The sequence below is a fragment of the Oncorhynchus keta genome, unplaced genomic scaffold (assembly GCF_023373465.1).
Source record: "Oncorhynchus keta strain PuntledgeMale-10-30-2019 unplaced genomic scaffold, Oket_V2 Un_scaffold_4195_pilon_pilon, whole genome shotgun sequence".
Classification (NCBI taxonomy): domain Eukaryota; kingdom Metazoa; phylum Chordata; class Actinopteri; order Salmoniformes; family Salmonidae; genus Oncorhynchus; species Oncorhynchus keta.
The window spans coordinates 162,642-186,569 of record NW_026290935.1 but is presented as its reverse complement, the minus strand read 5'-3'; the positions used below and the strand labels follow the sequence as shown (position 1 = coordinate 186,569).

The 23,928-nt window shown below is 46.3% G+C and overlaps 1 protein-coding gene and 2 long non-coding RNA genes across 5 annotated transcripts; 1 reads left to right on the top strand and 2 right to left on the bottom strand.

The window, feature by feature from the left end:
* Nucleotides 1-668: 668 nt before the first annotated feature.
* Nucleotides 669-23,369, bottom strand: gars1 (glycyl-tRNA synthetase 1). The gene is made up of 16 exons (XM_052516209.1): nucleotides 23,066-23,369; nucleotides 13,062-13,163; nucleotides 12,734-12,836; nucleotides 11,741-11,882; nucleotides 10,151-10,239; nucleotides 6,804-6,880; nucleotides 6,516-6,661; nucleotides 6,198-6,347; nucleotides 5,273-5,435; nucleotides 5,032-5,196; nucleotides 3,756-4,009; nucleotides 3,546-3,631; nucleotides 3,192-3,301; nucleotides 2,984-3,077; nucleotides 1,373-1,563; nucleotides 669-1,263 (listed from the first exon to the last, which is right to left on the bottom strand). The coding sequence occupies exons 1-16, from the start codon at nucleotides 23,312-23,314 to the stop codon at nucleotides 1,138-1,140; spliced, it is 2,247 nt and encodes a 748-aa protein (XP_052372169.1). The 5' UTR covers nucleotides 23,315-23,369; the 3' UTR covers nucleotides 669-1,137.
* Nucleotides 3,946-5,025, top strand: LOC127928816 (uncharacterized). Of its 2 annotated transcripts, none has more exons than XR_008132340.1 (3): nucleotides 3,946-4,082; nucleotides 4,115-4,203; nucleotides 4,261-5,023. It is a non-coding gene; the product is annotated as an uncharacterized LOC127928816 (long non-coding RNA). The 2 variants fall into 2 exon arrangements; XR_008132342.1 differs by having other exon boundaries at nucleotides 4,018-4,203; nucleotides 4,261-4,431; nucleotides 4,464-5,025.
* LOC127928817 (uncharacterized) lies at nucleotides 12,076-12,727 on the bottom strand. Of its 2 annotated transcripts, none has more exons than XR_008132344.1 (3): nucleotides 12,471-12,727; nucleotides 12,316-12,346; nucleotides 12,076-12,223 (listed from the first exon to the last, which is right to left on the bottom strand). It is a non-coding gene; the product is annotated as an uncharacterized LOC127928817 (long non-coding RNA). The 2 variants fall into 2 exon arrangements; XR_008132343.1 differs by lacking the exon at nucleotides 12,316-12,346 and adding an exon at nucleotides 12,254-12,284 and having other exon boundaries at nucleotides 12,086-12,223.
* Nucleotides 23,370-23,928: the final 559 nt, after the last annotated feature.

The window sequence follows — 23,928 nt, the reverse complement described above, 5'->3', positions numbered from 1 at the left end:
CTGGTCTAAAGTAGTGCAGGCTAGGGGCCTGGTCTAAAGTAGTGATGCTAGGGACCTGGTCTAAAGTAGTGATGCTAGGGACCTGGTCTAAAGTAGTGCAGGCTAGGGACCTGGTCTAAAGTAATACAGGCTAGGGACCTGGTCTAAAGTAGTGCAGGCTAGGGACCTGGTCTAAAGTAATACAGGCTAGGGACCTGGTCTAAAGTAATACAGGCTAGGGACCTGGTCTAAAGTAATACAGGCTAGGGACCTGGTCTAAAGTAATACAGGCTAGGGGCCTGGTCTAAAGTAATACAGGCTAGGGGACCTGGTCTAAAGTAGTGATGCTAGGGGCCTGGTCTAAAGTAGTGATGCTAGGGGCCTGGTCTAAAGTAGTGATGCTAGGGGCCTGGTCTAAAGTAGTGATGCTAGGGGCCTGGTCTAAAGTAGTGATGCTAGGGGCCTGGTCTAAAGTAGTGATGCTAGGGGCCTGGTCTAAAGTAGTGATGCTAGGGACCTGGTCTAAAGTAGTGATGCTAGGGACCTGGTCTAAAGTAGTGATGCTAGGGGCCTGGTCTAAAGTAGTGATGCTAGGGACCTGGTCTAAAGTAGTGATGCTAGGGGCCTGGTCTAAAGTCATGCAGCATAAAGGGAATCAGGCTGGTTCAGTCATTGACACAGACACAGGCTAAAGTCATACACCACAGGCTGGTTCCAGTAAGAGCAGCTCACTTTATTGAACCAGAGATGTTTTCCATGTAATCAGTCCTGAAACTGGAAGTCTCTCTTCTCTTCCCACACAAGACTGACAACCTGAACACATTTCTCTTTTTATACCAGGCTGAGAAGATCTCTCCCCCCCCTCACGCACTCTCTCCCCCCCTCTCTCCAACTGAGCAGATTCCAGTACGCAGGTGAATATTTACCAGAACAGGGACAAATCATTACTCTGCCACCCTGTTTATAATTGTTCAGTACAATGATTATATAACATTTATTTTGAAGTTTAATTTCAGTGGTTGCAGTTGTGTGTTAGGACATCGTGAGGACCGACTGCTTCCTGAAATACAGTTGCAGTAAAATCGTCCCTATGGATGGAGAAATGTAAAAACGTCTGTGGGCGTTTCATAGGACAGACATACTGAGTAAAGATTAACTTCATTCCTCGGCAGTGTCCTTCTTGCTGGTCTCCTGTCCCTCAAAGATGGGGTACTTGCTCTCCACCTCGGCCCAAGTCATGACACCGTTTGCCAGATCACGGATGATTCCTGGCAACTCACTAACCTGGAGAGCAAACAGAAAACAGGCAACCCGGTTCATCAACATGACCTTTCCGTGAATCACTTCTAGTACAGAGCAGTACGTTGCCGCGTATGAAGTAAAGATGTCGTACCTCGGCCCTGATCTGCCTCATGGAGTCGCGGTCCCTCAGAGTGGCGGTGTGGGGCGTCTTGTTCACCGTGTCAAAGTCGATGGTGATGCCGAACGCCACTCCGATCTCGTCTGTTCTGGCGTAGCGCCGCCCAATGGATCCTGACGAGTCGTCCACCTTGTGGGACACGCCCTGTTTGGTCATCGCTTCAGCTGCAGGGAGGGAGGAGAAAGGGTGGGGGAGGGAGGAGAAAGGGTGGGGAGGGAGGGAGGAGAAAGGGTGTGGGAGGGAGGAGAAAGGGTGTGGGAGGGAGGAGAAAGGGTGTGGGAGGGAGGAGAAAGGGTGTGGGAGGGAGGAGAAAGGGTGTGGGAGGGAGGAGAAAGGGTGGGGGGAGGGAGGAGAAAGGGGAAAGGGTATGGGTGGGGGAGGGAGGAGAAAGGGTGGGGGAGGGAGGGAGGAGAAAGGGTGGGGGAGGGAGGGAGGGAGGGAGGAGAAAGGGTGGGGGAGGGAGGGAGGGAGGAGAAAGGGTGGGAGAGGGAGGGAGGGAGGGAGGAGAAAGGGTGGGGGGAGGAAGGGAGGGAGGAGAAAGGGTGGGGAGGAAGGGAGGGAGGAGAAAGGGTGGGGGGAGGAAGGGAGGGAGGAGAAAGGGTGGGGGGAGGGAGGGAGGGAGGAGAAAGGGTGGGGGAGGGAGGGAGGGAGGAGAAAGGGTGGGGGAGGGAGGGAGGGAGGAGAAAGGGTATGGGTGGGGGGAGGGAGGAGAAAGGGGAAAGGGTATGGGTGGGGGGAGGGAGAGAAAGGGGAAAGGGTGGGGAGGGAGGGAGGAGAAAGGGTGGGGGAGGGAGGGAGGGAGGAGAAAGGGTGGGGGAGGGAGGGAGGGAGGAGAAAGGGTGGGGGAGGGAGGGAGGGAGGAGAAAGGGTGGGAGAGGGAGGGAGGGAGGAGAAAGGGTGGGAGAGGGAGGGAGGGAGGAGAAAGGGTGGGAGAGGGAGGGAGGGAGGGAGGAGAAAGGGTGGGAGAGGGAGGGAGGGAGGAGAAAGGGTGGGAGAGGGAGGGAGGGAGGGAGGAGAAAGGGTGGGGGAGGAAGGGAGGGAGGAGAAAGGGTGGGGGAGGAAGGGAGGGAGGAGAAAGGGTGGGGGAGGAAGGGAGGGAGGAGAAAGGGTGGGGGAGGGAGGGAGGGAGGAGAAAGGGTGGGGGAGGGAGGGAGGGAGGAGAAAGGGTGGGGGAGGGAGGGAGGGAGGAGAAAGGGTGGGGGAGGGAGGGAGGGAGGAGAAAGGGTGGGGGAGGGAGGGAGGGAGGAGAAAGGGTGGGGGAGGGAGGGAGGGAGGAGAAAGGGTGGGGGAGGGAGGGAGGGAGGAGAAAGGGTGGGGGAGGGAGGGAGGGAGGAGAAAGGGTGGGGGAGGGAGGACATGTTAGTTAAATAGCTTATCTTGCATCTGACACTGAACACAATATGACACTAAACACAATATGACACTAAACACAATATGACACTAAACACAATATGACACTAAACACAATATGACACTAAACACAATATGACACTAAACACAATATGACACTAAACTGTTCTACGTTTGTTCTCAATAATCATGGACTTGTTTTCAACAGAAATAGAGCATGGAAGGAGTACTTACAGAGTTCCTTAACAAAAGGCATGAATTCCTGGTTTTGGCTCAAAGGAAGGACGGAGCATTTATATGGAGCTACAGTGGTAGGGAAGCTGAAGAACTGGAGACAGAGACATTTCAAACCCATTATGACACTGTAAAACCCTTTAAGAACTACGTTCTAACAGCCCAGTCAGTGCACGTACAGTAGTTGTAACATCCGATGCCTCCCTACCGTTCTCTGTTCGTCTCCCTCTCTGACTTGGAATGTGTGCTCGAAGATGGAGTACATGATTCTACCGATCCCAAAGGAGGGTTCGATGACATTAGGGACCAGCTCCTCCACTGTAGTGAAGCAGAAACACATTCTGAATCAGTTTAACAAAGTACAGTTGTCTGCCGTCTTCCTGCATGGCTTCCATTCAGTACAAAGAGGATGTCAACAACCTCCTCTAGAAGACATCTAGGTTGTCAAATCAAATGTATTTATATAGCCTTTCGTACATCAGCTGATATCTCAAAGTGCTGTACAGAAACCCAGCCTAAAACTTCAAACAGCAAGCAATGCAGGTGTAGAAGCACGTCTCACCATGCAGGGTCTTCTGAAACCGCTTCACACTGACCATGTCCTTGGTGAGTTTAAAAGTCTTTCCCTCCGTCTCTATGGTGAACTCCCTGGGGGGGGTTACCATTAGGTTTAGCATCGTCAATGAGACTGGAATATTGCGTACCATTACGGAGGCTAAAGTATTCAATCTATTGATTCTGTCACATATGACCTATGACCTTCCCAACTCACCCGCTGCTGTTGAGCAGCATCTCCTGTTCAGTGATGAAACACTCGTCACAGACAGCTAGGTACTCCATCGCTAGTTTGGCGTCCTTCTTATAGGCTTTACCGATGGCTCCCTTATTGGGCTCAAACTGGACGATATCGACTACTTTGGGTTCTTTAAGAGGCTTCTCGGCCACTAGAGGGACCTTGGTAGCCCGGGCGTGGCACAGCAGGTCGAAACAGGAGCGGTCCGCACAGCCCACTATCTCGATCCAGCCCTGCAGGACACAGAAGGAACAGAGACAGGGTTATTATGGGGCGGCAGGGTAGCCTAGTGGTTAGAGGAGGCAGGTAGCCTAGTGGTTAGAGTGTAGAGGAGGCAGGTAGCCTAGTGGTTAGAGTGTAGAGGTGGCAGGTAGCCTAGTGGTTAGAGGAGGCAGGTAGCCTAGTGGTTAGAGTGTAGAGGTGGCAGGTAGCCTAGTGGTTAGAGGAGGCAGGTAGCCTAGTGGTTAGAGTGTAGAAGTGGCAGGTAGCCTAGTGGTTAGAGTGTAGAGGTGGCAGGTAGCCTAGTGGTTAGAGGAGGCAGGTAGCCTAGTGGTTAGAGTGAAGAGGTGGCAGGTAGCCTAGTGGTTAGAGGAGGCAGGTAGCCTAGTGGTTAGAGTGTAGAGGTGGCAGGTAGCCTAGTGGTTAGAGGAGGCAGGTAGCCTAGTGGTTAGAGTGAAGAGGTGGCAGGTAGCCTAGTGGTTAGAGGAGGCAGGTAGCCTAGTGGTTAGAGGAGGCAGGTAGCCTAGTGGTTAGAGGAGGCAGGTAGCCTAGTGGTTAGAGGAGGCAGGTAGCCTAGTGGTTAGAGGAGGCAGGTAGCCTAGTGGTTAGAGGAGGCAGGTAGCCTAGTGGTTAGAGCGTTGGACTAGTAACCGAAAGGTTGCAAGTTCAAATCCCCGAGCTGACAAGGTACAAATCTGTCGTTCTGCCCCTGAACAGGAAGTTAACCCACCATTCCTAGGCCGTCATTAAAAATAGGAATTTGTTCTTAACTGACTTGCCTGGTTAAATAAAGGTTTAAAAAAAAAAAAAAATTAAAAAATCAACACAAGATAAGAACTTCAAATTGTAGACACAGCTAGCAGTGGAGGGTGGGACCGACATAGGATGTTTTGGTCTCTGCGTCCCAGCAGTCACAGTGGGTTAAGGTTAGGGGTCAGGGGTCATGGAGGACCTACATAGGATGTTTTGGTCTGCGTCCCAGCAGTCACAGGCATAGTGGGTTAAGGTTAGGGGTTAGGGGTCATGGAGGACCTACGTAGGATGTTTTGGTCTCTGCGTCCCAGCAGTCACAGGCGTAGTGGGCCATCTCGTTGTCCATGTGCTGACGGAAGCGAAGCTTGTCTTTGGCCACACCCACTTTAGTGAGGTAGAGGTAGATTCTCCCGATGAAATATCCCAGGACGGAGTTATTGATCACCCCCTGAGAGAGACAAAGTTATCAATATGACTCTGGTATTGGTTACGTCCTTACTGAAGCTACTGCTATAGCATCCTACCTGCTCCACAGCATCCCCCAGCCTCATGATGTGAGCAGACTGGCCACTGGTCTGGGCCTTGGAGGAGTACAGGATGATCTCCAGGTCAGCCACGTTAGGGAACTTGGGGTGGAACTTCTCAGTCGGGTCCACAAAGTGCTCAATCTCAGCCATGGTGAACTCTCTGGAAGCACCAGCACAACCATTACCATCTCAACAGACCCTCTAACACCAGCACAACCATTACCATCTCAACAGACCCTCTAACACCACGACAGACCCACCACGGTAGACACTAACAACACAGACTGACTGGTAGACACTAACACCACCACAGACTGACTGGTAGACACTAACACCACCACAGACTGACTGGTAGAAACTAACACCACCACAGACTGACTGGTAGACACTAACACCACCACAGACTGACTGGTAGACACTAACACCACCACAGACTGACTGGTAGACACTAACACCACCACAGACTGACTGGTAGAAACTAACACCACCACAGACTGACTGGTAGAAACTAACACCACCACAGACTGACTGGTAGAAACTAACACCACCACAGACTGACTGGTAGACACTAACAACACAGACTGACTGGTAGACACTAACACCACCACAGACTGACTGGTAGAAACTAACAACACAGACTGACTGGTAGACACTAACACCACCACAGACTGACTGGTAGAAACTAACACCACCACAGACTGACTGGTAGAAACTAACACCACCACAGACTGACTGGTAGAAACTAACAACACAGACTGACTGGTAGACACTAACACCACCACAGACTGACTGGTAGACACTAACACCACCACAGACTGACTGGTAGACACTAACACCACCACAGACTGACTGGTAGACACTAACACCACCACAGACTGACTGGTAGACACTAACATAGCTTCATCTCCAGACTAGAACTCACCTGACACGGATGAGTCCTGAGCGAGGTGAGATCTCGTTCCTGAAGGAGTTGCCGATCTGAGCAGCCGCGAAGGGAAGCTTTCCCTGGTTGAATTCCAACAGACGCTTGAAGTTGAGGAAGATTCCCTGAGCCGTTTCAGGCCTCAAGTAGCTGCAGAACACAGTCAGACGCACTCAGTAAAACACTGGTACTGGTCCACAACTAATGAGGTAATTGGAACTCTGTTCAAAGGCAAAACTACCAATGGCAGCATTGCTAACCCCTATCCCACCCAGTACAACCAACATCTGGGTACAGAGTGAGTAATTACTTCATTACCCTGTCATGTTTCCCCCTGGTCCGATAGACGTCTGGAACATCAGGTTGAAGAGGTGAGGGGCTGAAACGTCATTTCCTGTGGTGGGGGACTTGACACTGTATTTCACAAAGAGGTCAGTCAACTCCTGTTGAGTGTAGTTGTCCATCTGGAGACCCATGAAAACAATGTCAGTCACTTGATGACATAAACAATAACTTTGAGCTCCATTTATGCAGTCGGGGATTGCTGAAGGTATAGTCTATATCTATTCTAGTACATCTGCTGCATGTCTCTAAACCACTACCAACCTGAGTGACCACTTCCTCCATCTCGGCCTTATTCTCTGCAGGACACTTCTTATCAGACATCAGCTTCTGGAGGTGAGCTGAACAGAGAAACAGGGCCACAGTCATATCTACTGGGACAGTTTGTTGTTTCACACAAAGACTAGTTGTAATAGTCGTACGTACAGGATACACATGGTATACAACATCCAACCAAATGCTTACTGCAGGTTCCTTCTCCACAATAAGAGAAAAAAATAAAATATAATCATAGGAACATAAAGTAAATGGCTCAGTAGAATAGAATAAATGTTTAAGTATAATACACGAAGGCACAATGTATAGTCCAATATTTACACATTTTGGGAAAGGGGGGACAGTGGAGAAACTGAACAGTATAATAACAGTCTGGTAGCAGCAGTTGGGACAACAGAGTACTGACAGGCCTCAGCCAACTGATGCTGAGGGACAACAGAGTACTGACAGGCCTCAGCCAACTGATGCTGAGGGACAACAGAGTACTGACAGGCCTCAGCCAACTGATGCTGAGGGACAACAGAGTACTGACAGGCCTCAGCCAACTGATGCTGAGGACAACAGAGTACTAACAGGCCTCAGCCAACTGATGCTGAGGGACAACAGAGTACTGACAGGCCTCAGCCAACTGATGCTGAGGGACAACAGAGTACTGACAGGCCTCAGCCAACTGATGCTGAGGGACAACAGAGTACTGACAGGCCTCAGCCAACTGATGCTGAGGACAACAGAGTACTGACAGGCCTCAGCCAACTGATGCTGAGGGACAACAGAGTACTGACAGGCCTCAGCCAACTGATGCTAGGGACAACAGAGTACTGACAGGCCTCAGCCAACTGATGCTGAGGGACACCAGAGTACTGACAGGCCTCAGCCAACTGATGCTGAGGGACACCAGAGTACTGACAGGCCTCAGCCAACTGATGCACAGGGACAACAGAGTACTGACAGGCCTCAACCAACTGATGCTGAGGGACAACAGAGTACTAACAGGCCTCAGCCAACTGATGCACAGGGACAACAGAGTACTGACAGGCCTCAACCAACTGATGCTGAGGGACAACAGAGTACTAACAGGCCTCAGCCAACTGATGCACAGGGACAACAGAGTACTGACAGGCCTCAGCCAACTGATGCACAGGGACAACAGAGTACTAACAGGCCTCAGCCAACTGATGCACAGGGACAACAGAGTACTGACAGGCCTCAGCCAACTGATGCTGAGGGACAACAGAGTACTGACAGGCCTCAGCCAACTGATGCACAGGGACAACAGAGTACTGACAGGCCTCAGCCAACTGATGCTGAGGGACAACAGAGTACTGACAGGCCTCAGCCAACTGATGCACAGGGACAACAGAGTACTGACAGGCCTCAGCCAACTGATGCTGAGGGACAACAGAGTACTGACAGGCCTCAGCCAACTGATGCTGAGGGACAACAGAGTACTGACAGGCCTCAGCCAACTGATGCTGAGGGACACCAGAGTACTGACAGGCCTCAGCCAACTGATGCTGAGGGACACCAGAGTACTGACAGGCCTCAGCCAACTGATGCACAGGGACAACAGAGTACTGACAGGCCTCAGCCAACTGATGCTGAGGGACAACAGAGTACTGACAGGCCTCAGCCAACTGATGCTGAGGGACAACAGAGTACTGACAGGCCTCAGCCAACTGATGCACAGGGACAACAGAGTACTGACAGGCCTCAGCCAACTGATGCACAGGGACAACAGAGTACTGACAGGCCTCAGCCAACTGATGCTGAGGGACAACAGAGTACTGACAGGCCTCAGCCAACTGATGCACAGGGACAACAGAGTACTGACAGGCCTCAGCCAACTGATGCACAGGGACAACAGAGTACTGACAGGCCTCAGCCAACTGATGCACAGGGACAACAGAGTACTGACAGGCCTCAGCCAACTGATGCTGAGGGACAACAGAGTACTAACAGGCCTCAGCCAACTGATGCTGAGGGACAACAGAGTACTGACAGGCCTCAGCCAACTGATGCTGAGGGACAACAGAGTACTAACAGGCCTCAGCCAACTGATGCTGAGGGACAACAGAGTACTGACAGGCCTCAGCCAACTGATGCTGAGGGACAACAGAGTACTGACAGGCCTCAGCCAACTGATGCTGAGGGACAACAGAGTACTGACAGGCCTCAGCCAACTGATGCTGAGGGACACCAGAGTACTGACAGGCCTCAGCCAACTGATGCTGAGGGACACCAGAGTACTGACAGGCCTCAGCCAACTGATGCTGAGGGACAACAGAGTACTGACAGGCCTCAGCCAACTGATGCACAGGGACAACAGAGTACTGACAGGCCTCAACCAACTGATGCTGAGGGACAACAGAGTACTAACAGGCCTCAGCCAACTGATGCTGAGGGACAACAGAGTACTGACAGGCCTCAGCCAACTGATGCTGAGGGACAACAGAGTACTAACAGGCCTCAGCCAACTGATGCTGAGGGACAACAGAGTACTGACAGGCCTCAGCCAACTGATGCTGAGGGACAACAGAGTACTGACAGGCCTCAGCCAACTGATGCACAGGGACAACAGAGTACTGACAGGCCTCAGCCAACTGATGCTGAGGGACAACAGAGTACTGACAGGCCTCAGCCAACTGATGCTGAGGGACAACAGAGTACTGACAGGCCTCAGCCAACTGATGCTGAGGGACAACAGAGTACTGACAGGCCTCAGCCAACTGATGCTGAGGGACAACAGAGTACTGACAGGCCTCAGCCAACTGATGCTGAGGGACAACAGAGTACTGACAGGCCTCAGCCAACTGATGCTGAGGGACAACAGAGTACTGACAGGCCTCAGCCAACTGATGCACAGGGACAACAGAGTACTGACAGGCCTCAGCCAACTGATGCTGAGGGACAACAGAGTACTGACAGGCCTCAGCCAACTGATGCTGAGGGACAACAGAGTACTGACAGGCCTCAGCCAACTGATGCTGAGGGACAACAGAGTACTGACAGGCCTCAGCCAACTGATGCTGAGGGACAACAGAGTACTGACAGGCCTCAGCCAACTGATGCAGAGGGACAACAGAGTACTGACAGGCCTCAGCCAACTGATGCACAGGGACAACAGAGTACTGACAGGCCTCAGCCAACTGATGCTGAGGGACAACAGAGTACTGACAGGCCTCAGCCAACTGATGCACAGGGACAACAGAGTACTGAAGAAAGGTTTGACTTCTGGAATGTCAGGGCTCAATTCTATTATATTGATGTCGAGGTTGGGAAATACCAGTGAATAAGGCATTTCTCTTTTTCAAACCACTTCAAGAGTATAGACTAACCTTTGAGGAGGTGGTCTGCCCTGAAACACTCTCCGTTCTTCACGTCTTTCACCATGTAGTCCGCAAACTTGTCCACGTGTCCAGACGTCCTGTAGACATAATAGCACATTATACCCAAATATTCAGATTGGAACAGAGCAGTCAGCTGTACTAAATCTCTAAGTACCACCAGGCACCCCGTCTGACTGTAGGAACCCCCTGTCTGTCTGAACCCCCCGTCTGTCTGTCTGAACCCCCCGTCTGTCTGTCTGAACCCCCCGTATGTCTGTCTGAACCACCTGTCTGTCTGAACCACCTGTCTGTCTGTCTGAACCCCCTCTGTCTGTCTGTCTGTCTAACCCCCCTGTCTGTCTGTCTGAACCCCCCTGTCTGTCTGTCTGAACCCCCTGTCTGTCTGTCTGAACCCCCTGTCTGTCTGTCTGAACCCCCTGTCTGTCTGTCTGAACCCCCTGTCTGTCTGTCTGAACCCCCTGTCTGTCTGTCTCTAGGAACCCCCTCTCTGTCTGTCTGTCTCTAGGAACCCCCTGTCTGTCTGTCTCTAGGAACCCCCTGTCTGTCTGTCTGTAGGAACCCCCTGTCTGTCTGTCTGTCTGTCTGTCGGAACCCCCTGTCTGTCTGTCTGTCTCTAGGAACCCCCTGTCTGTCTGTCTGTCTGTCTCTAGGAACCCCCTGTCTGTCTGTCTGTCTGTCTGTCTGTCTGTCTCTAGGAACCCCCTGTCTGTCTGTCTGTCTCTAGGAACCCCTGTCTGTCTGTCTGTCTCTAGGAACCCCTGTCTGTCTGTCTGTCTGTCCCCCTGTCTGTCTGTCTGTCTGTCTCTAGGAACCCCCTGTCTGTCTGTCTGTCTCTAGGAACCCCCTGTCTGTCTGTCTGTCTCTAGGAACCCCCTGTCTGTCTGTCTCTAGGAACCCCCTGTCTGTCTGTCTCTAGGAACCTCCTGTCTGTCTGTCTGTCTGTCTCTAGGAACCCCCTGCCTGTCTGTCTGTCTCTAGGAACCCCCTGCCTGTCTGTCTGTCTCTAGGAACCCCCTGCCTGTCTGTCTGTCTCTAGGAACCCCCTGCCTGTCTGTCTGTCTGTCTGTCTGTCTGTCTGTCTGTCTGTCTCTAGGAACCCCCTGTCTGTCTGTCTGTCTCTCGGAACCCCCTGTCTGTCTGTCTGTCTCTAGGAACCCCCTGTCTGTCTCTAGGAACCCCCTGTCTGTCTCTAGGAACCCCCTGTCTGTCTCTAGGAACCCCCTGTCTGTCTCTAGGAACCCCCTGTCTGTCTCTAGGAACCCCGTCTGCCTGTCTCTAGGAACCCCGTCTGCCTGTCTCTAGGAACCCCGTCTGCCTGTCTCTCGGAACCCCGTCTGCCTGTCTCTCGGAACCCCGTCTGTCTGTCTCTAGGAACCCCCTGTCTGTCTCTAGGAACCCCCTGTCTGTCTGTCTCTAGGAACCACTATATCAGAACTACAACTCTGCATGTCCATAGTGCAATAACAGAAGTCTGATGGACATTGGCTCCTACAGTCCAGTCCCTCCCTTTGTATTCACACTCTGATAACCACTATGGCAGTAAAGTTAGGCTAATTGCAGTGCAGCATCAGGACCCACTTGAGAACAGGCTCGGGGGTGAGCATGGTGCAGTCGATCTCCAGGATCTGCTCCTCCTGGATGAAGTGCTGCCTCCAGGCCTGCAAGATGTTGTTCTTCAGGGCACAGCCCACAGGGCCAAAGTCATACAGACCACTCACACCTGTAGAGGGAACATTACAGACCACTCACACCTGTAGAGGGAACATTACAGACCACTCACACCTGTAGAGGGAACATTACAGACCACTCACACCTGTAGAGGGAACATTACAGACCACTCACACCTGTAGAGAGAACATTACAGACCACTCACACCTGTAGAGAGAACATTACAGACCACTCACACCTGTAGAGGGAACATTACAGACCACTCACACCTGTAGAGGGAACATTACAGACCACTCACACCTGTAGAGAGAACATTACAGACCACTCACACCTGTAGAGGGAACATTACAGACCACTCACACCTGTAGAGGGAACATTACAGACCACTCACACCTGTAGAGGAACATTACAGACCACTCACACCTGTAGAGGGAACATTACAGACCACTCACACCTGTAGAGAGAACATTACAGACCACTCACACCTGTAGAGGGAACATTACAGACCACTCACACCTGTAGAGGGAACATTACAGACCACTCACACCTGTAGAGGGAACATTACAGACCACTCACACCTGTAGAGGGAACATTACAGACCACTCACACCTGTAGAGGGAACATTACAGATCACTTACACAAATAACATCCGATTGTTATATCGTGTGTGCCTCCGTGTGTAACTAGGTGTGTAACTAGGTGTTACATAGATCTCACCTCCATAGATAGCGAAGGCCTGGCCTCCCTGTGTAACTAGGTGTGTAACTAGGTGTTACATAGATCTCACCTCCATAGATAGCGAAGGCCTGGCCTCCCTGTGTAACTAGGTGTTACATAGATCTCACCTCCATAGATAGCGAAGGCCTGGCCTCCCTGTGTAACTAGGTGTTACATAGATCTCACCTCCATAGATAGCGAAGGCCTGGTCATAGAAGAATCTCCTCTTCAACGTATCCTCCATCTTGGTTCTGTCAACAATGTCATCTTTGGGCTGCAGAGACAGTTCCTGGAATACAAACAGTAGTGTGGTGATTAACAGTTTGAGAAGACACAAAACACTACCGATCTAAGGTAGTGCATACCTACCAAAGCTGATTTCAGCTTTTAAAAGACGGCCGATTGTATAGTTACTGGAAAGATGAAAGTATTTGGTGCGATTCTGGCATACTGTGGTGTAGTAGGCTATACTGTAGGAGATACTTTTAGGAGGATATGCTTTAACAGAGCTCACCTTAGTTTCCAGAGTTCTCTTCCTAGCTTTCAGTTCAGCCACAGCTTTAAGGACGTCAACATCAGGGGCACCATCCTGTTTCATCTGGCGCACCAGCTCACCCTGTAACATGACAATTACACTGAGAGCTGACAGAATACTTCCCACACTTGACTGAAAGTCTGGAGACCTTCATGGATAAATTGTAAATGAGGATTTGTTCTTAACCTCTTGAAGCTAGGGGGCACTATTTTTATGTTTGGAAAAATAACGTTCCCAAAGTAAACAGACTATTTCTCAGGACCAGATGCTAGAATATGTTTATAATTGACAGATTAGGATTTTTTAAAAACTCTTAAAGTTTCCAAAACTGTCAAAATATTGTCTGTGAGGTATAACAGAACTGATATTGCAGGTGAAAACCTGAGGAAAATCCAATCAGGAAGTGCCTCTTATTTTGAAACCCTTCTGTTCCTATGCAAGCCTATCCTCCATTTAAAGGGATATCAACCAGATTCCTTTTTCTCTGGCTTCCCGAAGGTGTCAACAGTCTTTATACATAGTTTCAGGCTTTTATTTTGAAAAATTAGCGTGAAAGATCACATTGCGTAAGTGGATAGGTGGGGCTCTGAGTGAGTTTTTGCGCTACAAAGTAAAGCCGCCATTGTTCCTCAATATATTATCGAATATATATTTTAAAAACTACCTGAGGAATGATTATAAAAAACGTTTGACATGTTTCTGTGGACATTATGAAGACTATTTGGAATTTCCGTCTGCGTTGTCGTGACCTCTCTTTCCTGTGGATTTCTGAACGCGACAAACAAACGTCGGTATTTTGGGTATAAAAATAATCTTTATGGAACAAAAGGAACATTTGTTGTGTAACTGGGAGTCTCGTGAGTGAAAACATCTGAAGATAAAAGGTAAACGATTAACTTGATTGTTTTTCTGATTTGTGACCAAGCTACCTGATGCTAAGTGTACTTAATGTTTTGTCGTGCGATCGATAAGCAATCCAAGCGTTTGTGTAAGTTTTCGCTGTAAAGCATAATTTCAAAATCTGAGACGACAGGTGGATTAACAAAAGGCTAAGCTGTGTTTTGCAAGAATTTAAAACCATTTTTGTAAGAATATAGTATATGGGATTGATTAAGAAATGTAGCTTAATTTGACTAATATTATGGTGTTTCTATTCCAAGATCTACAAAACCCTCAGGGTTTCCGGTAGGAAAATATGGTGCTGTACAAATTGACCTTTATTTTACTAGACAAGTCAGTTAAGAATTTTTTTTTTTAAATGAACCTCTCGCTCTCTACAAAACGGGGGGAAAAAAATGTATATACAGTACCAGAGTCAAAAGTTTGGACAACTAGTCATTGAATAATTTATCTTTATTGTTACTATATTATACATTGTAGAATAATAGTGAAGACATCAAAACTATGAAACACACATGGAATCATGTAGTAACCAAAAGCGTCAAATAAAAAATATTTCATATTTGAGATTCTTCAAAGTAGCCAACCTTTGCCATGACAGCTTTGCACACTCTTGGCTTTCTGTCATCCAGCTTCACCTGGAATGCTTTTCCAACATTTTTGAAGGCGTTCCCACATATGCTGAGCTCTTGTTGGCTACTTTTCCTTCACTCTGCGGTCCAACTCATCCCAAACCATCTCAATTGGGTTGAGGTTGGGCGATTGTGGAGGCCAGGTAATCTGATGCAGCACTCAATCATTGTCCTTGGTCAAATAGTCCTTACACAGCCTGGAGGTGTGTTTTGGGTCATTGTTCAGTTGAAAAACAAATGATAGTGGGACTAAGCCCAAACCAGATGGGATGGTGTATCGCTGCAGAATGCTGTGGTACCCATGCTGGTTAAGTGTGCCTTGAATTCTAAATAAATCAGACAGTGTCACTATCAAAGCACACCATAACACCACCTCCTCCATGCTTCACAATGGGAACCACACATGCAGAGATCATTAGTTCACCTACTCTGCATCTCAAAGATGTTTTATTTTATTTATTTATTTCAACTTTATTTAACCAGGTAGGAAAGTTGAGAACAAGTTCTCATTTACAATTGCGACCTGGCCAAGTTAAAGCAAAGCAGTTCGACAGATACAACGACACACAGTTACACATGGAGTAAAACAAACATACAGTCAATAATACAGTATAAACAAGTCTATATATGATGTGAGGAAATGAGGTGAGATAAGGGAGGTAAAGGCAAAAAAGGCCATGGTGGCAAAGTAAATACAATATGGCAAGTAAAACACGAATGGTAGTTTTGCAATGGAAGAACGTGCAAAGTAGAAATAAAAATAATGGGGTGCAAAGGAGCAAAATAAATAAATACATTTAATACAGTTGGGAAAGAGGTAGTTGTTTGGGCTAAATTATAGGTGGGCTATGTACAGGTGCAGTAATCTGTGAGCTGCTCTGACAGCTGGTGCTTAAAGCTAGTGAAAAGATACGGCAGTTGGAACCAAACATCTCCAATGTGGACTCATCAGACCAAGGAACAGATTTCCACCAGTCTAATGTCCACTGTTTCTTGGCCCAAGCAAGTCTCCTCTTCTTATTGGTGTCCTTTTAGTTGTTTCTTTGCAGCAATTCGACCATGAAGGTCTGATTCACGCAGTCTCCTCTGAACAGTTAATGTTGAGATGTGTCTGTTACTTGAACTCTGTGAAGCATTAATTTGGGCTGCAATCTGAGGCTGGTAACTCTAATGAACTTATCCTCTGCAGCAGAGGTAACTCTGGGTCTTCCTTTCCTGTGGTGGTCCTCATGAGAGCCAGTTTGATCATAACACTTGATGGTTTTTGCAACTGCACTTGAACAAATGTTAAAAATTATTGAAATGTTCCGTATTGACTGACCTTCATGTCTTAAAGCCGTTCTTGCCATAATATGGACTTGGTCTTTTACGAAATAGGGCTGGGCGGTATACCGTATTTTATGATATACCGGTATTGATGCAAGGACCAGTTTGAGTTTTTACTTTACCTTCTAAAATGGTATTTGAATGTTTGGTTTGTTCAATGTGATACGCTATGTGCAACGTACATTTTTATAGTTTACTTTGCCACTTGAGTCATCTCTCTCTGCTCTTTCTCTCCGTGCCATGTTCCACACAGACCACGCCCCCTGTCACTCAAGGAACACATTTGGTGTTCATCAACTACGAGACACTTGCGTTCAGTCTGGTCAATGCAGCACATGCAACAACGCTGATGACAACGATGCCGTTTTCACTTTGTTTCTTAATATAAATCCACTAGCGTTCTATAATGACTCTTAGTTTGTGTTTCTTACATCTGCAAACAGCTAGTTTGTATTTTCTTAGCAAGTTGCCCTAAATCTTGTGAGACATATTGAGAATTTTCTAGACCATGCATGTTAATTATTAATTGCAGAAGAGCTAGTACTCTAAATGTGCTCTGGGTCATTAGACACCATTAGACATGCACTTGTCTGGTGTGTGGACACGACTGGTTATTCCTGCAACAGTGTTATGGCCTAATATGTACTGTTGCTATGGTTACACCTCTTGGGACTTTTCCAGAACATGGGTGTTCCTTTCAGAGGAGCTAGAATGTCTGGTATAGAGTATATACATATGACTAGAGGTCGGCCGATTAATCGGAATGGGCGATTAATTAGGACCGATTTCAAGTTTTCATAACAATCAGAAATCAGTGTTTTTGGACGCCGATTTTGCCCCCCCCTCCATCTTTTTTATACCTTTATTTAACCAGGCAAGTCAGTTAAGAACAAATTCTTATTTTCTATGACGGCCTATGAACAGTGGGTTAACTGCCTGTTCAGGGGCAGAACAGATTTTGTATCTTGTCAGCTCTGGGATTCAATCTTGCAACCCTACGGTTAACTAGTACAACGCTCTAAACACCTGCCTCTCATTGCACTCCACGAGGTCACGCGAGAAGCCACGGTAAGTTGCTAGCTAGCATTAAACTTATCTTATAAAAAACAATCATAATCACTAGTTAACTACACATGGTTGATATTACTAGTTTATCTAGTGTGTCCTGCGTTGCATATAAATCGATGCAACACTGGGGGATGATTTAACAAAAGCGTATTTGCGAAAAAAGCACAATCGTTGCACGACTGTACCTAACCATAAACACCAATGCCTTAAAATCAATACACAGAAGTATACATTTTTAAACCTGGATATTTAGCTAAAATAAATCCAGGTTAGGAGGCAATATTAACCAGGTGAAATTGTGTCACTTCTCTTGCATTCATTGCACGCAGAGTCAGGGTATATGCAACAGTTTGGGCAGCCTGGCTCATTGCAAACTAATTTGCCAGAATTTTACGTAATTATGACATAACATTGAAGGTTGCGCAATGTAACAAGAATATTTAGACTTATGACTGCCACCCGTTAGATAAAATACAGAACGGTATTATTTCACTGAAATAAACGTTTTGTTTTCAAAATTATACACTGCTCAAAAAAATTAAGGGAACACTAAAATAATGCATCCTAGATCTGAATGAATGAAATATTCATATTAAATACTGGTTTTCTTTACATAGTTGAATGTGCTGACAACAAAAATCACGCAATAATTATCAATGGAAATCAAATTTATCAACCCATGGAGGTCTGGATTTGGAGTCACACTCAAAATTAAAGTGGAAAACCACACTACAGGCTGATCCAACTTTGATGTAATGTCCTTAAAACAACTCAAAATGAGGCTCAGTAGTGTGTGTGGCCTCCACGTGCCTGTATCAAATCAAATTTATTTATATAGCCCTTCGTACATCAGCTGATATCTCAAAGTGCTGTACAGAAACCCAGCCTAAAACCCCAAACAGCAAGCAATGCAGGTGTAGAAGCATGACCTCCCTACAACGCCTGGGCATGCTCCTGATGAGGTGGCGGATGGTCTCCTGAGGGATCTCCACCCAGGCCTGGACTAAAGCATCCGCCAACTCCTGGACAGTCTGTGGTGCAACGTGGCGTTGGTGGATGGAGCGAGACATGATGTCCCAGATGTGCTCAATTGGATTCAGGTTTGGGGAACGGGCGGGCCAGTCCATAGCATCAGTGCCTTCCCCTTGCAGGAACTGCTGACACACTCCAGCCACATGAGGTCTAGCATTGTCTTGCATTAGGAGGAACCCAGGGCTAACCGCACCAGCATATGGTCTCACAAGGGGTCTGAGGATCTCATATCGGTACCTAATGGCAGTCAGGCTACCTCTGGCGAGCACATGGAGGTCTGTGTGGCCCCCCAAAGAAATGCCACCCCACACCATGACTGACCCACCGCCAAACCGGTCATGCTGGAGGATGTTGCAGGCAGCAGAATGTTCTCCACGGCGTCTCCAGACTCTGTCTAATGTGCTCAGTGTGAACCTGCTTTCCTCTGTGAAGAGCACAGGGCGCCAGTGGCGAATTTGCCAACCTTGGTGCTCTCTGGCAAATGCCAAACATCCTGCACGGTGTTGGGATGTAAGCACAACCCCCACCTGTGGACGTCGGGCCCTCATACCACCCTCATGGAGTCTGTTTCTGACCGTTTGAGCAGACATATGCACATTTGTGGCCTGCTGGAGGTAATTTTGCAGGGCTCTGGCAGTGCTCCTCCTTGCACAAAGGCGGAGGTAGCGGTCCTGCTGCTGTGTTGTTGCCCTCCTACGGCCTTCTCCACATCTCCTGATGTACTGGCCTGTCTCCTGGTAGCGCCTCCATGCTCTGGACTCTACGCTGACAGACACAGCAAACCTTCTTGCCACAGCTCGCATTGATGTGCCATCCTGGATGAGCTGCACTACCTGAGCCACTTGTGTGGGTTGTAGACTCCGTCTCATGCTACCACTTGAATGCTGGCGATGCTTTCACTCTAAAGTGACCAAAACATCAGCCAGGAAGCATAGCAACTGAGAAGTGGTCTGTGGTCCCCACCTGCAGAACCACTCCTTTATTAGGGGTGTCTTGCTAATTGCCTATAATTTTCACCCGTTGTCTATTCCATTTGCACAACAGCATGTGAAATGTATTGTCAATCAGTGTTGCTTCCTAAGTGGACAGTCTTATTTCACAGAAGTGTGATTGACTTGGAGTTACATTGTGTTGTTTAAGTGTTCCCTTTATTTTTTTGAGCAGTGTAGTTTCCGGATTCGACCATATTAATGACCAAAGGTTCGTATTTGTGTGTTATAATTAAGTCTATGATTTGATATTTGATAGAGCAGTCTGACTGAGCGGTGGTAGGCAGCAGCAAGCTCCTAAGCATTCATTCAAACAGCACTTTTGTGCGTTTTGCCAGCAGCTCTTTGCAAAACATAAACAGCACTGTTTATGACTTCAAGCCTATCAGCCTAATGGCTGGTGTATTCGATGTGAAATGGCTAGCTAGTTAGCGGGGTGCGCGCTGATTGCGTTTCAAACGTCACTCGCTCTGAGACTTGGAGTAGTTACTCCCCTTGCTCTGCTTCTGTGGAGCGATGGGTAACGCTGCTTCGAATGTGGCTGTTGTCGATGCTTTCCTGGTTCGAGCCCAGGTACCGGCAAGGAGAGGGACGGAAGCTAGCTTTCTTACATGGCACATATTGCACTTTTACTTTCTTCTCTAACACTTTGTTTTTGCATTATTTAAACCAAATTGAACATGTTTCATTATTTATTTGAGGCTAAATGGATTTGTATTGATGTATTATATTTAGTTAAAATAAGTGTTCATTTAATATTGTTGTAATTGTCATTATTACAAATAAATTAAATAAAAAATAAAATCTGCCGATTAATCGGTATCGGCTTTTTTGGTCCTCCAATAATCGGTATCGGCGTTGACAAATCATAATCGGTCGACATCTACACATGATATATACATAAACATAAAAACACAAATGCTTTGTTTGTAAATCATGTCTTGAGTGTTGGAGTGTGCCCCTGGCTATCCATAAATAAAAAGAAAAGACAATTTGTACCATCTGGTTTGCTTAATATAAGGAATATGAAATTATTTGATACTTAAGTACATTTGATCAATTACATTTACTTTTGATTAGTAAGTATATTTAAATCCAAACACTGAGACTTTTACTCAAGTAGTATTTTACTGGGTGACTTTCACTTTTCTATTAATGGTATCTTTACTTTTACTCAAGTATGACAATTGGGTACTTTTTCCACCACTGCAATTGAGTGCAGGAAATACAGAAATGATAAAAGTGCTGAAATTTGTTTTGGTTGAAGTTGAATTAAACAGCATAAAATAATAAGAATGGAGAAACATTCTAAGTGATTTCAATGAGTCTGTGTGTTGCCACCCGAGGATCACTCACTCCCCCTGGATAAGAGCGTCTGCTAAATGACTTAAATGTAATGTTAAATGTCCTAAAGCAAATGTATAACTTTTATTATTCAAAAACTAAAAATACGTCAAACCGTCCATTTTTGTTTTTTAAATACCGTGGTATAATATTTTGGCCATATCGCCCAGCCCTACCATCTTCTTTATGCCACCAATACCTGGTCACAAAACAACTGACTGGCTCAAAACGCATTAAGGAAGAAATTCCACAAATGAACTTTTAACAAGGCACCTGTTCATTGAAATGCATTCCAGTTGACTACCTCATGAAGCTGGTTGAGAGAATGCAAAGAGTGTGCAAAGCTGTCATCAAGGCAAATGGTGGATACTTTGAAAAATATATTTTGATTTGTTTAACACTTTTTTGTTGAATACATGCTTCCATATTTGTTATTTCATAGTGTTGATGTCTTCATTATTGGTCTACCATGTAGAAAATAGTAAAAATAAAGAAAAACCATTGAATGGGTAGGTGTCCAAACTTTTGACTAGTAATGTATACACACAAACATTTTCAGGATGGTAAATCATTTTCAGTGTAAATTTAAAACAACTAAAACCAGATATAAAAAGTCTGTAGAAAAAGAACTAAATATAAAAGAGCTAAATCTTTTTTTTTTATTAAAAAAGAGAATCTTTTACAACTGTTGCCAGAATCGTGCTGATAGTGTATAAGAGGTCACAAAAAGTTTTGTAGCGATTCCGATGTGGTTGATGTAAAGAATATTTGTTGGTTTGTGGTGTCTAATGAGGAGCAACCAGACGCTGCACTTGACACGTTTATGAAACTGCTTATTCCAGTTACTAATAATCATACACCCACCATTAAGAAAATGACTGTAAACTTAAATCCCTGAGGATTGTTGACAAATTGAACAATTGGTTGAGAAGGATGAGGCAAAAGAGGTGGCAAATAGGTCTGGCTGTACAACCTATTGGCAAATGTACTGCACATGGAGAAATCATGTGACAAAATCCAGGTAGAATCAGGAATTCCCCAGGGCAGCTGTCTAGGCCCCTTACTTTTTTCAATCTTTACTAACGAGTAAAGCCAGGGTTTTGCCTGCCATATGAGTTCTGATATACTCACAGACATCATTCAAACAGTTTTAGAAACTTCAGAGTGTTTTCTATCCAATAATAATATGCATATATTAGCAACTGAGACTGAGGAGCAGGCCGTTTACTCTGGGCACCTTATTCATCCAAGCTACTCAATACTGCCCCCCAGCCATAAGAAGTTAAGTCTTGCAGTCATTTCAGTCGCTGTAGTAGCTGATGTGTTGAGTCGACACAGACACATCAGCTACTACAAGACTTAACAAAGAGCTGCAGTTAGTTTCAGAATGGGTGGCACGGAATAAGTTAGTCCTCAAAATTTCTAAAGCTAAATGCATTGTTTTAGGGGCAAATCATTCACTAAACATTGTAATCAATAATGTGGTAAGTGAGCAAGAACTACTTGGAGTAACCTCTTCACAGTCCCCAAGTCCAGAACAGACTATGTAGAGCCATGACTACATGGAACTGTATTCCACATCAGGTAACTGATGCAACCAGTAGAATCAGATTATTATTATTTTTTTACATAAAAATACATTATGAAACAGCAGGGACTATGGCAGCAACACAACATAAGTGCAGACACATGCATACAAACACACAATAACATACACACAAGTACACATGGATTTTGTGTTGTCGATATGTAGTAGTAGAGTAGGGGCCGGAGGGCACACAGGGTGTTGTGAATGTATTGTAATGTTTTTAAAAACGTATAAAACTGCCTTCATTTTGAGGGACCCAAGGAAGAGTAGCTGCTGCCTTGGCATAAAAACACTCACAATCACCAATAAAAACTAGACAGTCATCATTTTTTATTTCCGAAAATGTCATGGGGACCCCATTGATTTTGTTATGTTTAAATCACTCAGAGTAAGAACTCTGCATCAGCCAAGGCAAAATGTCGAATTACAGGAAATAGCTTTGAAACGGCACATTTTCTCTCGGTTCCATGACAACATGTGCATAATTGCAGGAAATTTGCATTAAAACAGCACAATTGTATATTTGTGGCCAAGAGGAGGGCCTTCAAAAGCTTTGGTCGGAGACCTCACAATTGGCAAGCCACTACCTCGCCCATCTCAAAGCTAACTTTGACAGCCGCAACAAAAAATAAAATACTAGGGGAAACACTGCCACCCAAATATCACTGTGAATCAGCTCTGGGCTGAAACGTGGCATGGGGGGAAATAAATAAGTCGCAGGCATGGATGTTAATACAATTATTTAGGAAATCATATCCAAGCTAGCTGGTATAACGGTCAACAGAATATAGCTGTATTAAATCAGTTATTTACTGCTTCCATAAATCTGCTCTACAGATCTCCAACTAATAGGCAAAAATCTATATAATTCCGTTAGCATGCTGGCTACCGGTTAGTTAGCTAGCTACATGGCTATGCTACATTCAAAGACCTCTGCTAACGTTGTATGTAAATGTTAGCGAGCAAAATAACCAGCTACAGCAGCTTTGTTTGAGCTGTCATTTCTGGGCGATTACTAATGAATGCATGGATGATGTGGGGATCTTTGGAGTGAATAAAATAAGGGTTTAGCTTCATTCCCGTGGCTTTAAAATGTCAATTTACCTGTTCTTTCACTGCCAGCCTCAGTGGGGCGAGGATTTCTTCAATATTGCCACTCATTTTGTGTCCTTCGGAAAGCTCCAGCCAAAGACTTTTCTTTTTCTTACACAAGCAGACCGAGAGAGAAAACGAGCTGTTTTGGGTCGGACAGCGCAGCAGCGACTGTAGAAACCGGCAGACCCTCGGCACCGAGCGAAGAGTGCGAATCTCAATGCTGGTCCTCAGCAGTGCTGATGTTGCGCTACGAAGCATGGACCGCGGGCGGAGCGACAATGTGGATGGAACAGAATGATGAAATCTCACAAAACAGGTAAATTAATGCTTCAGTTATCAAGTGGCAGTTTCAACATGTTATTCCCTAGAAAATTGATAAATACACTTGGTGCAGATTCGACAAAAGTATTCCAGCTTTCACCAGCATATGGCGCTGTTGCTCTGAGGAAGAGCATAATGGTTAATTCAATCTTTCATAAAATCATGCATGGCCCGGTTGCATAAACATCTTAAGTGTTTCCCTTAAAGGTTTACATTATTGTCTCTTACCTAAATGAATTGTTTAATGGCGTTGCATAGAGCCCGTCAAATATTTCCTTAGGTAGGGGATACTTAAGGGGCTTTAAGGTAGTTTTTTTATTTTTATTTTACCTTTATTTAACCAGGTAGGCTAGTTGAGAACAAGTTCTCATTTGCAACTGCGGCTTGGCCAAGATAAAGCATAGCAGTGTGAACAGACAACACAGAGTTACACATGGAGTAAACAATTAACAAGTCAATAACACAGTAGAAAAAAGAAAGAAAAGGCATGTATGGCAGAATGAGTATCTGGTTACCATGGTGAAGGTCTGATTAACTGACTAAGGGTGCGT

Excerpts from the sequence above, each read along its gene's own strand:
- gars1 (XM_052516209.1), bottom strand. The coding sequence starts at position 23,314 with ATGCTTCGTAGCGCAACATCAGCACTGCTGAGGACCAGCATTGAGATT. Across the intron at positions 6,662-6,803 it reads TGGAGGAAGTGGTCACTCAG|ATGGACAACTACACTCAACA; the intron begins GTTGGTAGTGGT and ends ATGGGTCTCCAG. Across the intron at positions 3,632-3,755 it reads ATGCTGCTCAACAGCAGCGG|GGAGTTCACCATAGAGACGG; the intron begins GTGAGTTGGGAA and ends AACCCCCCCCAG.